The sequence below is a fragment of the Lepidochelys kempii genome, chromosome 14, assembly GCF_965140285.1.
Source record: "Lepidochelys kempii isolate rLepKem1 chromosome 14, rLepKem1.hap1, whole genome shotgun sequence".
Classification (NCBI taxonomy): domain Eukaryota; kingdom Metazoa; phylum Chordata; order Testudines; family Cheloniidae; genus Lepidochelys; species Lepidochelys kempii.
Genome location: NC_136393.1, coordinates 26,336,849 through 26,349,150, shown reverse-complemented (window position 1 = coordinate 26,349,150; position 12,302 = coordinate 26,336,849). Strand labels below are relative to the sequence as shown.

Below are 12,302 nucleotides of genomic sequence, written 5' to 3'. Positions count from 1 at the left end.
CCCCAAGCCCCACCCTGGGACTGGGATTCTGGCAGGTTTCTCGTGGACTGGCTGAGCATGATGTAGTAGTAGCATATTAGTGATAAAACTTCTTCCATTCCTTACTCTTTCAGAGAATTCGGTCAACGGTGGATGAAAAGGAACAGAAACAGCTTCTAATGGACTTGGATGTAGTGATGCGAAGTAGTGACTGCCCCTATATTGTTCAGTTTTATGGAGCACTCTTCAGAGAGGTGGGCACTCAGAGTTTGTTTCATTTATACCAGAGGTTTTATTTTAATTTAAAATTTAATTTGCAGCAGCCTTCAGTTTACTATAGGAGGAAGGAGTTAATTTACTGTGGGATTTTTGAGTCGCAAGTTGTAATCAGACCCATTACTAGAAGGGAAGAGACTCTGGATTCTGATTGCTGCTATGTATATAGTTTGGCGTTCATTTATACGATCCCTGTCAAGATTATTGCTGCTTTCCTGCTATGCTCTCCCATGATAACATCGAGGATTTGGAGGAGTTTCATTGGTTTGACTGTCTGGACAGTTGTGTGGCACTCAGATATCTGACACATTTCACACATCTGATTTATAGATGTGCTCTACACAGACTCTCAAAGGTTGTGTGCTTTGCACACTGCCTTGTGCTGGGGACGGCTGGAGCTGCAAAGCCCCAGGAGTCGCTGCAGCAGGGGAGAAGGGGTGTGATGCTTTAGGAGGCACAATCCTTTCCAGAGCTGCTTGGCATGCATGCTGCACTATGGACATGCCAAACCCTCTCAACCAAGGCACTTCTTCTGGAGCGATTTTCACCTGGGGACACTAGAAGGGAGTCAGTCCTACATTTCCCTGAGCCCAAGACCTGGGACTACCTTTGGCCCTGTCACAGGGCTTGTCTGCCCTGGGAGATTATATCATGTAGAACATCATGTTGGGTAACCAGGAGTTAGCACTTGGTGTAGATGAGGACTGCCCCACTTAATGTCTCCGCTGGTTAGGGTTAACCTGAGCATGGGCCCTAGTGCTATCCACCACATGGGAACGAGATGTTAAATGCTACATGTCCTGACTATGCTGAGTGTTTACCACCATATAGGTTAACGTGTTTTCAGGAGGTGTAGACCAGGAGAAAGAAAGTGTAGCAGGGAGGGATTGTCTCTTTGCTCCATCCCCTGCACCCACAAGGACGAAACAAATCCAATCTTTAGTGAGCAATAAAAACAGTGGGGAAAGAGGCTCACTGCATGGGTGTATGCAGCTCTGTACTCCTGTGCACAGAAAACCTGTCCCTTCGTTCTGTGCGGGCACAAACTGAGGGGATGGAACTGGAACTAGCGCAGCAGCCAGAGCTCAAATGATAAGCCAGAATTGTAACTTCACAGTCCAGCCCACACAATCGGCATGGCAGGGATCGGACTGTGACTGTGAACATCACGGTCTGGTTCCTGTCTCCCCCTTTCTCCAGGTGGAAATGATCTATGCCAGCCCTTTGCTGACGCAGATTATTTCTCCCTTTGCACTGGCTCTGGTAGTTCACGTAATATGGTGGGGTGAGGGAGGAGGCGGAGACAAAGCTCCAACCTTGCTCCACCACTGCCTACCTGCTCCCTGCATACCTGCGCTGGCGGGAGTGTAGCAACTCATGAGCAGCCTGTGCAGATGAGTAGGAGTTCATAACTGAGCTCTGAAAGCAAAAGGTTGGCCTTGTAGGGTAAGACAGTGGACTACAACTGGAAAGACCCCGGTTCAATTCCTGGCTTTCCAGACTCCCTGTCTGATCTTATGGCGGGAGGGATAGCTCAGTGGTTTGAGCATTGGCCTGCTAAACCCAGGGTTATGAGTTCAATCCTTGAAGGGGCCATTTAGGGATCTGGGGCAAAAATTGGGGATTGGCCCTCCTTTGAGCAGGGGGTTGGACTAGATGACCTCCTGAGGTCCCTTCCAACCCTGATATTGTATGTATGATCTCTGGCACATCACTCGTTTCCCTGTCCCTTAATTCCCCATCTATACAACCAGGCTAATAATCATAGAATCATAGAATATCAGGGTTGGAAGGGACCTCAGGAGGTCATCTAGTCCAACCCTCTGCCCAAAGCAGGACCAATCCCCAATTAATTCTTCCTTTCTCCTGACCTCTGTCTGTCTTGTAACCCTTTAAGGGTAGGGACTCTATTACTATGTGTGTGGTACAAGCCCCAGCACAATGGGGCCTCGATCTTGGTTGAAAGCCACTATAAAACAAATAATTATCAATAATTCTGATAAATTGGTTTGAACAAAATCCCTGGACAGGAATGTTTCTTGCCAGTTGCTGCTGAGTTACAGATTTATTGTTTTATGTCTCTGGCACCTCTCCACAGCTCTCAGGGCATCACAAAATGAAAACACACAGCATCAGTATGATGTTTTGATTTAAATTTCCACATAGAAAAATAGCACTCTACAGACTTAGATACATGCTCCGCCATATCATGAGCCCCCTACTGCATCATCCTCCCACCAGGCTCCTGCCTGTCCGCCTGCAGACCCCAGTGTCAGTAAATGTAGACAGCATGCCTAGTATGCTGTCGACCTGGGATCTACCTTTGCCATCACCCCGTCCAGCCAAGATAGTTACAATAGAATTGATAGTAAACCAATGGAACTGAGTTTAAATAGCACATTTTACAACTGGTGAGTAACATCAGCCAGAATTGCCCCACCACATCCATCCTGCCAACCATTCCCAGAGATTGAAGGAAACAGTCTCCCCATAACCTTACCCAGCTCTGCCATATCTCTCTCACAGAGCAGGGGTGTTCCTCCTAACCCCCGCCCCCCATATCCTACACACACACACGTTCCTCACACACAGCAGCAGTGTTCCTCCCCCCCCCCACCCTTCACACATAGCAGGAGTGTTCCACCTCACATACACACACACACACACACACACCATAACCCTCACACACAGCAGGGTTGTTCCACCTCTCTGTCTCTCACACACACAAATGCACTCACACACACTTGCCATAACCCTCACACACAGCAGGGGTGTTCCACCTACGTAATCATCAGTAGCATTCATTCTAGACTACTTACTATACCTGAAACAACGGGGACTATCCGCATCATCTCTTAGGGTCCACCTGGCCGCAATCTCAGCATTTCACCTATGAGTGAACAGCCATTCCGTGTTCTCAAATACTGTCTGTAGTCGTTTTCTCAAGGGACTTGACAGGTATCACAACCAATCCTTCCCTGGGATTTCAACCTGGTATTGTTGAAGCTCACAGGTCCCCCATTCGAGCCACTGGCAATGTGGTCTCTGCTCTACTTGTCCTGGAAGGTGGCCTTTCTAGTGGCCATTACTTCAGCCAGAAGGGTCTCGGAGATTGAGGCCCTCACTTCAGAACCTAGGTACATGGTATTCTTCCAGGACAAGGTCGAGCTGCATCCTCATCCAGCCTTCCTTCCAAAAATGGTTTCACAGTTCCATAGTAACCAGGTCATCTTCCTCCCAGTCTTCTATCCGAAACCACATGCCAACAGACTGGAGCAGAGGCTTCACTCACTGGGCGTCAGACGTGCACCAGCCTTCTACATAGAAAGGACTAAATCATTTTGGAAAATTATTCAACTTTTTGTGGCGGTTGCAGACAGGATGAAAGGTCTTTCAAACTCAGCCCAGAGAATTTCATCATGGATCAGTTCCTGTATTTGCACATGCTACGACCTGGCAAAGGTCCCTGCTCCTGCCCTGACAACACATTCCACAAGGGCCCAAGCATCTTCGTGTGCATTTGTGGCACAAGTTCCTAAACAGGACATTTGTAGAGCAGCAACATGGTCGTCAGTTCACACTTGCGTGTCTCGCTATGCCATCACTCCGCAAGCTAGAGACGATGCTGGATTTGACCGAGTGGTGTTATAATCAGCTTGTCAATGAACTCCGAACCCTGCACCTGCAGTACTACTTGGGAGTTACCTACATTGGAATGGACACAAGCAAGCACTCGAAGAAAAAATAGTTACTGATCTTTCGTAAATGTTGTTCTTCAAGATGTGTTGCACATGTACATTCCAACCCCCACCTCTGCCCCTCTGTTGGAGTTAGCCAGCAAGAAGGAACTGAGGGGGCTGCGTCTCAGTGCTATGAGCGCGTGACTCCAGGGACCACTAGAGCCAACCTGACAGATACCACTGAGAGAAAAACTTTCCAGCAGTAGTGCTCAGGGCAAGCACACATCTACATTGGAATGGACAGCTCTAGGCCCTCTTTCTAATACAGGCATCCATCCCAGGCCTGGAATGAGAATTCATAACTGAACTGACAGGCAGGTCAACCTGGTGGCAGCTATTGAGGCAGAAGATTTAACTCAGCAAGGAAAGGAATAGATTCCCCCCACTGCATTCTTCCCTCCTCTTTCAAAAATGAAAAATGGAGTACAGTCCAGCAAGAATTCTCCATCAAGAAGAGCTTACAGATGCATCTCTCTCTCTGGGAGCTGGGACACTTCCATTTGGAAATCCATTAGAAGCATTAGTGGTAGATGCAGCAGATACATTTTTGAGGCAGTGGCTGTTGCCATTGTGATGTGCTTTGAATCATGGCTTCACACTATGGGGTTTCCCACAGAGGTCCAGAACATCCTGAAGGACCTGCCCTTTGATGAAACTCACCTTTTTAACCAAAAGACAGATGAGTCCTTACACAGTCTACAGGACTTCAGGGTCACCCTCTGCTCCCTGGGAATATGTACCCCTTCCCCAAACAACTCCATAGGTAAGCATTCAAGCCTAACACCAAGGCTCAACAATTTTACCACCAGCATCCTTACGAGCTACCCCGTAAGAGGAAAAGGATTCAGAAGTCCCATTTCCTACATTGTCTGAAGCAACATTATCACCCCAATCCCAGCCCCCATCTAAACAATATTTTTGACGAGAGCTCAAGAACTGCAAACCACCAAATGCTGATTCCCACACGCCCTTTGGGAGTCATATAGTACTCTTTTTCCACATCTGGAGTGCTGTAACAATGGACAAATGGGTACTAAACATCATCCATTCTGGCTATGCAATCAAATTTACCTCCCCCTCTAAAACTCCCGTCACCACACCTTTTCAGTGGCCATTCTCATGAGATTTTCAAACAAAAAATACAATCCCTCTTCTCATAATAACAGAAAATGCAATATATAGTACTCCAGAGGAGCCCTAAGACATAACTGACAGGCTAATGCTCTACTTCTTCTGTAGTCATCTGAACTATGCCTTCCTCGTTTACTGCTCCCATCTCAGGTCTTAGGGAAAATTCATCAGGACAAGGCAGTCGTCCTCATTGTCTTCAATTGACTCAGCTCTTTATAGGCATTGCCTGACCCCTTCCCATCTGAGTTTAATAATCAAACTGGGCTGGCTGGCCTTAGGCCCCCATGTCCTTAAAAGCATGGACCACCCTGTTACATCTTGAAGCTTTCCTAACTATCTTGCATCACCACATCATAACAACCACTCTCAGAAGCAGATTTCTGGTAGAGGAGAGCTCCTTAATCTAGCAGACAAAGGCAGCATGAGATCCAGTGGCTGGAAGCTAGACAAATTTAGACTGGAAAAAGGCACAAAATTATAAGTCATGGTAATTAACCATTGGACCCATTGAACCACTGGAATAGCATACAGAGGGTTGTGGTGGATTCTCCATCATTTAAAGGCTTTAACATTGGATGCCTTAGGATATGCTCTAGACAGATCTGCTCTAGCTAACCAGAAGTTTTGGGCTTGATGCAGGAATTACTGGGCAAAGCTTCTGGCCACAGCTGTGTAACACATTTAAGGTTACATTCTGCCTTTACCACTGTACTGGATATAATGAATTCAAATATAAAATATGAAACCATTTGCAAATCACTTTTAAAGATACCCATCTCTCAGTATTAACAGAACTGCACATGGGCAGGGGCACTGTTTGAAATGAGGGGATATTAATCTCTCATGGAGATTTGCTTCAGTTCTGGGTTTGAATATTTTATCTGGGGTTCGGGGTTCTGTGTAATTTGTTTTGTAGCCTTTACATCTTTTAAATAAAATGATGGAAATGACGGAAAGCGACTCAGACTTGGGTTTTAGCTGCCAATTCCATTTCCAGTGACCTGGCATCTTGCACACAGGAGAGGATGAGATGCCTCTCCTCCCGGTGGTCTTCTCTTTCTTCTAGTAGGGCAAGATTGTCACAAACCAATGTCTTTACTTTCACTGTACATGTTAGTATGTGCACCCGAGGTTCTTCAGCCTGGCTTCAGCCCCCCTCATGGGCCAGGCTGTTGGAGCATAATAAATGTTTGCCTATTCATGGTCCCGACCAGGTTCAAAAGGGTCTCTGCATTCTGTTGATTCTTATGTATTATTTCACCGTGACATCTGTTTGTTCTTTTTTAGGGTGACTGTTGGATCTGTATGGAGCTCATGTCTACCTCGTTTGATAAGTTTTACAAATATGTATATAGTGTATTAGATGATGTTATTCCAGAAGAAATCTTAGGCAAAATCACTTTAGCTGTAAGTATTTAGATTTTGCTGCTCCCTTTTTGCACATTTTTAAAGATCATTTTAAAAGTTTATGCTTTTGACTTTTTAGCCCTGTTCCCTCTGGTTTATTTGCATTCTGTAGAATCTTTAGGGTTCTGGTTTTACCATTGCTTTAATATTATGTTAACTCTTTATTACTTGGTGGAGATGCAGTCAGCAGCCCTGGAGGGGGAGGCCTCAGTGAATAGAGACACCCCACAATCTTTTGCCTGAAATTCAAGCTGAATCCAAAGGCCCTGGTTCTGGTTCACTGACATTCCAGTAACCCTCCACCCGGATTGTCACGTTAACAGATGGCACTAACCCCAGGGCTGGTTCGTTGCCTGGCAGGAGGCTCTCATTCCAGGCAGGGCCAACGGAGGGATGAACTCTTCTGGCTTGCCCTCTTTTCGTGCTGCTCCCATGTTTTTCAGTGCATCTGGAATTCATGAAAATGGTAATTTGGCTGAAAAATCATGAAAAAGCACAAGTTTTTGAAATGAAATTTTTTTGCGTTTATGATAATATTTTATCCCCAGGGTTTCATAAAGAAATGGGGTGGATTTTGAATCCACAGTGAAATACAAAATGTCACATTTCAGGCATTTTGTATTTTCTTGTGACTATTTCTTCCACCTCCACTGGCCACCCAGAGATGGGAAAAACCTGATCTTGGGGTGTTTTGATCAGGCGGTTTCAGAGTACGTAAGAGTTCTGCACTTGGCTACATGCTCCATGTCAGTAAACTTTGGAGTAAAAAGGTACTGCCAAAATCAAGGGAAGACCAGTCCTGGGCAGGGTGGAAGTGACGGGGTGTGTCCATGCAATACTGGGGCTGGCTCTGGGGGTCCCTCTCATAGGGTTTTATCTCTTCTGCTTCTGTTACTGGAAATTCTCAAAAATAAGTTAGGCTTTTGGAGCAGTGTTTGACATCTGTGAGTTTAAGGCAAGATAGCTCAGGATCCCCTTGTCGCCAGAGCCATCCTATCAGTGTAGGGCAACTGGGATTTGTTTGTAGCTTTTGGAGGGTCAGCCAAAACGGAGTGGACAACACAGACTCCATTTCACCTATTGCTATGGAGCAAGAATGATTTCTCCTTAGTACCCTAGCAATGGTTAGATTGCTTTATAGAACCATTAAAGCCCATCACTTGCTTTGTGGGCACAGTGTGAGGCATGCTGATTGCATGGAAGAGCTGGCAACTTCTGAACCTTTTCCTGTGGTCCAGGAGCGCTGAGGCTTCATTTGAATGGAATCAGGAAGTCTGTGAACCTCAGCCAGTTACACAACTGGCTTCTTCAAACAGCCTTCCACAAGAGAGGCACAATACAGTGACACAAGCAAAAACAACCCACCCCAACTCCTGCCCCCCACACACACGCCAAGGTACAGAGCTTGGAGAACAGTGGGACAGTGACAGGAGAACACTATGTATATGCATCATCATTTTGTTAGGTCCTTAGATGCTGCTGAATAAGAACCTAGGTAACAGGAGCTGCATGCATGAAATAGCATAGCAGTTAGCTGGGCCTGACCCCTAGAGTCCTACGTGGATACAAAATTTGTATCCGCATCCAATCCATCATCCACAAACATGGTCCACGGATATCCGCAGATTTGCAGGGCTCTAGTGACTCTCCTTTGGAAAAGTCGGAATAGGTTCTTCATTAGCCACACTGAGAGAAATAGCTTGACGGCCAGATTGTTAACATGTCCATATGATCCACATTCCTCAAGAGTATTGTCTTGTGTATACATGAGGGAAGGGGATTGGGGTATAGAAAAGTAGTGAGATCAAAGTGACATCAGTAGCACCAGAGGTTTATAAGTAAAGTGCCAGTCCACCACTAGTGCCAAAACCCACCTTTTTCAAAGGGTGACTGAACTGCAGCCTGCTGCCTCAGTGGCTGTCGGCGCTGCAGCCCTCTGGCATTTCAGGTGAGCTCCTAGTTCTGAGTGTGTGTAGTTTTTCCTCCAGCCAGTTTTCAAACTTGGGTAACTAAAGTTAGGCCCGTAAATCTGTATTTAGAAATGCCTAACACAGGTTTAGGTGTGGGTGTGAAAACTGAACTAAAATACCTCTCTGACCGTTCCTCTATAACAGGGGAGAGCGGCACATACAAAGCTCACCATCCCTCCTCTAGCCTGTTATTACCATAAAGCCTGAGGTTACATCAGGAAGGAAAGTGTGTTGTTGGGTGTGTTTAGTTTTGATTTTGGTTTAGATTGGTTTTCTGTGGACACATTGAACTACCCCCTAAATTCTCCTCCCTTACTAGCCCCACAGACTGAGATGAGGAAGATTTTTTTAACAATGTTCTGAGTGTTGGGTTCTTCTCTCTGTGAGAGCATAACTGATAGGTAGACGAAGGTGCACAGGGACAGGTTGTCTAGCCCCCATGTTAGCTCTTAACCATACTGTCCTGCTTCCTTCCTGCATACACAGTTCCCCACTAGCTTTTGCAAAGTACCACTTTCCCACTGTGTTGCAAAATCATTTATAGTAGCAGAGCTCAGGTGAGGAGTGAGTGGTAAAGACCTCTAGACCTAAGCAAACCAGCTGTCAAAAGCCATGCCTCTTGGGACCTTATTATTGGTTCAGGAAAATGAAATTCTATGACTTGTCTAAAGAATAGCTTCTGATTGGCTCAGCCAAGAGGCATGGCTTGTCCAAGGCTGACTGTCCTGGAATTACTGGCTGACTGTTGGCAGCTGCCAGGGTAAGTACCTTTCTTCTCTCTCTGCCTCTTGGTCAGTGACACAGGCTTTCTTCCTTTCCTGTTGGTTTAAAATTTTTCTGCAGTTTATCTGAGTTTATTTTCTTTTTGTTTCTGTAACAGGCTGAAAAGCTTTTACTTTTCTTGGCTGTTCTACAGCCTCTCTCACTTTGTGTTGCACAGTATTAAAACCTGCCCCACTTTATTTTCTCTAAAACACATGTTCTGTTACTAATATTTAATACCTTTATTTCAGAAAAACATAGTTATTTTTAGACTTTATTTCTAAACAACCTAAATGCATAACATTTTTTTCTAAAAATGCATGTTCTGTTTCTAATATTTAATGCCTTTATTTCAAAAAAATACATACAGTATACAAAAAGGCCTGTTAACATATGTATGTCTTAACACTTTAATCCTCTGTTTACTAAACTTTATTTAAAATGTATAAAAAGCCTATTTTTTCCTTAAAATCTTTAAAATGGCTGTAACTGTGAAAAAACAGACACATAGGCAGTCCTAATGTTCCCCATAAAAATTCAAAATGGCCACTATTGCAAAAGTGTACATGTCCAAAAATGAGATTGGAGGGTGGACATACACCAAAAAGGGAGTGTGAAAACCTGTCAAAATTTATATGATGATGACAGACATGGAGGTCTTTACATTGTTTCCTTTCAGACACTCAAGGTTCCTCTTTATTGTTTTGGCTCATGTTGCTCAAATAGTTTAATAATCACAGGAATCTCATTGCAGTAACTTATTTTTCATCCATAAAATCTCCTCTTTTCTCCTAGACTGTGAAAGCACTAAACCACTTAAAAGAAAACTTGAAAATCATTCACAGAGGTAAGTTCGTAGGTTTCTCTTCTGCAAAGGAATTATCAATTATTTTTCCTCTTAACTACAAAAAATTAATTTCGCATAATTTCATGGTTAGTCCCTATTTTAAGTGAAAGTATAATTGTGGATGATCATTAAAATTAGTTTTATAAATATATCAAATAAATACTTTAAATTCGTAGTATTTTGTTTGGGATGGTTTCAATCATTTTTCCATTCTCCCTTGACATCTGAAGTGCGTAAGTGCAGATAATGAGAACATACATCTATACAGAGTTCCTTTCCCAAGACTGGGGAGGCTGCAGCGGCACCACGCACTCTCCTTCGGGAAGGGGCGGAGCTGGGGGCTAGCCTCCCCCTGCCAGCGGTTCACACGCCGGCCAATTGCTCTGGCCTGCGGGGCCCCACAAAGTGCGGGGCCCGGAATGATCTCCCCGATTGGCCGTACCCTTGGGATGGCTCTGCCTGGGGCCGAGAACTATTCCCCATGGGACTCTACTGAAAACACATCTGTTCAGTGATGATTCCCTCTTTACAGTTACATTTTGAGACCTACCAGTCTGCCTGTTTTTAATACATTTAATGTATGCTCTGTTAATTTTGTATCATTCCAGTTTTTTAATCAAAATGTCACGTGGTAATAAATCTAACACTTTACTGCAATCTAAGTATATTACATCAAAGGGAAGGTGGGTGAGATCATATCTTTTATTATCATCGACGTCTGTGGTGAAAGAGACAACCCTTCGAGCTAACACAGAACCCAGCTTGTCTCTTTAATATCATGGGCAAACAATAATGGAAGATATATTACATCAACTATGTTACCTTTATCAACCAAACTTGTAATCTCATTTAAAAAATCATAAACCTCTGTTGACTGGCATTAATTATATTTCCATCTAATACTTTATTAATTGAGCCATATCATCTGCTTCATTATCTTGCCCTGGATCAATGCCTGGCTGACAGGCTTATAATTAGCAGGCTCATCCTGTTACGCTTTTTCACATTGGCACAGGATTAGCTTTCTTCCAGTCCTCTGGAACTACCCCAGTGTACCAAGTCTATATCACCAAGACCCTCTGGCCATACCCTTGTCTTTATGTCTCTAGTAAAGGGAAGTGGTGTCAGCCTAGCTCAGAAGTTCTCAACTTTTCTTCACCTGGGACCCCAAACTAGCCACAGTATTTTTGTCATGACTTCAATCCCTGCAGTGCTATGGAGTCACTACAAGAAAGCATGGGTGGAGTTGGGCAAGTACTGGTGCTGTTTCTTTCACTCCCCTTTCTAGTCCTGACTGCACTGTGCTCTGTTCTAGGGGCGTGCTAATTCAGTAAGGCAAGGAGTCAAAGTCTGAGTAGCAAAGGCCAATGGTTAATTTAGCACATGCAGGCAGGAGGTTGAAGCTGCATTAGGGGTGGAGTACTGCAGCAGCAGAAGCGAAGAGGAGAAGAACTTGCCCTTCCTGCCCTTTTCCTTACTTCCCCTGGGTCCTAGCGCTCAGCTGAGGGCCCCAGCCTCTTGTCTTGGGACCCCCAGACCTAGATGTTGGGACAGGAGGGTCCTTGAGGAATCGCGATCTCAGGAGAGTCGTTCTGTCAGCTCGGAGGAATTGAGAGCAGACACATGGCTGATTCATTAAAGGCAGTTGTTCTGTATTACTAAAGGCGAGAATGGTCTCAGGGGGAGTGGGAGGGAGGGAGGATGCTGCCAGAGGGACCTCTCTTCATCTTCCCAGAAACCTCGAGGAGTCAGCTAAGGCAGACTTAGGAGCCCAGGCCCATGCTGTAGGGCTTGTTTATAGAAGTGACTAGCCAGTTTCTGGGAACATCTTCCATTGGAAAAGCCACTGTCCTGATACGGTGACCACACCACTAGTATTTCTCACTTCCCCTTCATCTGCTTCGGAAGGGCTTTAAAAAGTCCACAGTCGTAGTCTATGGACATTCTAAATATGGAGAAAATCTGTCTTGTATACTCATGGCGTATGTGAAGTGCTATGAATGAGAGCCATGGAGCAGTGGGTTTAGAACTGATTTCATACAAACACATCTCCAGTAGTTAGTGGGATGTGTCATTTCCACACTAATCTGTGCTTTTCCTTTGTAAGTAAGGTACCATGGCAATCCAGTCTTAGCTGGGTGGTTTCTGTACATAGATCTGCTATCTCTGTGTCTAATGCCATTTGAATCA

The 12,302-nt window shown here is 44.8% G+C and overlaps 1 protein-coding gene across 15 annotated transcripts in view; it reads left to right on the top strand.

Moving 5' to 3' along the window:
- The window catches only part of MAP2K4 (mitogen-activated protein kinase kinase 4), a 169,692-nt gene that overhangs the window by 122,002 nt on the left and 35,388 nt on the right, over nt 1–12,302 (top strand). For all 15 annotated transcript variants that reach the window (XR_012154740.2, XM_073310273.2, XM_073310261.2 and 12 more), the window contains 3 exons: nt 114–233; nt 6,414–6,533; nt 10,061–10,112. Coding sequence is in view for 14 of the 15 variants with exons in the window: in XM_073310273.2 (XP_073166374.1) it covers nt 114–233; nt 6,414–6,533; nt 10,061–10,112 (292 nt within the window). In the remaining variant the exon portion in view is untranslated. The remainder of the gene's footprint in view (nt 1–113; nt 234–6,413; nt 6,534–10,060; nt 10,113–12,302) is intronic.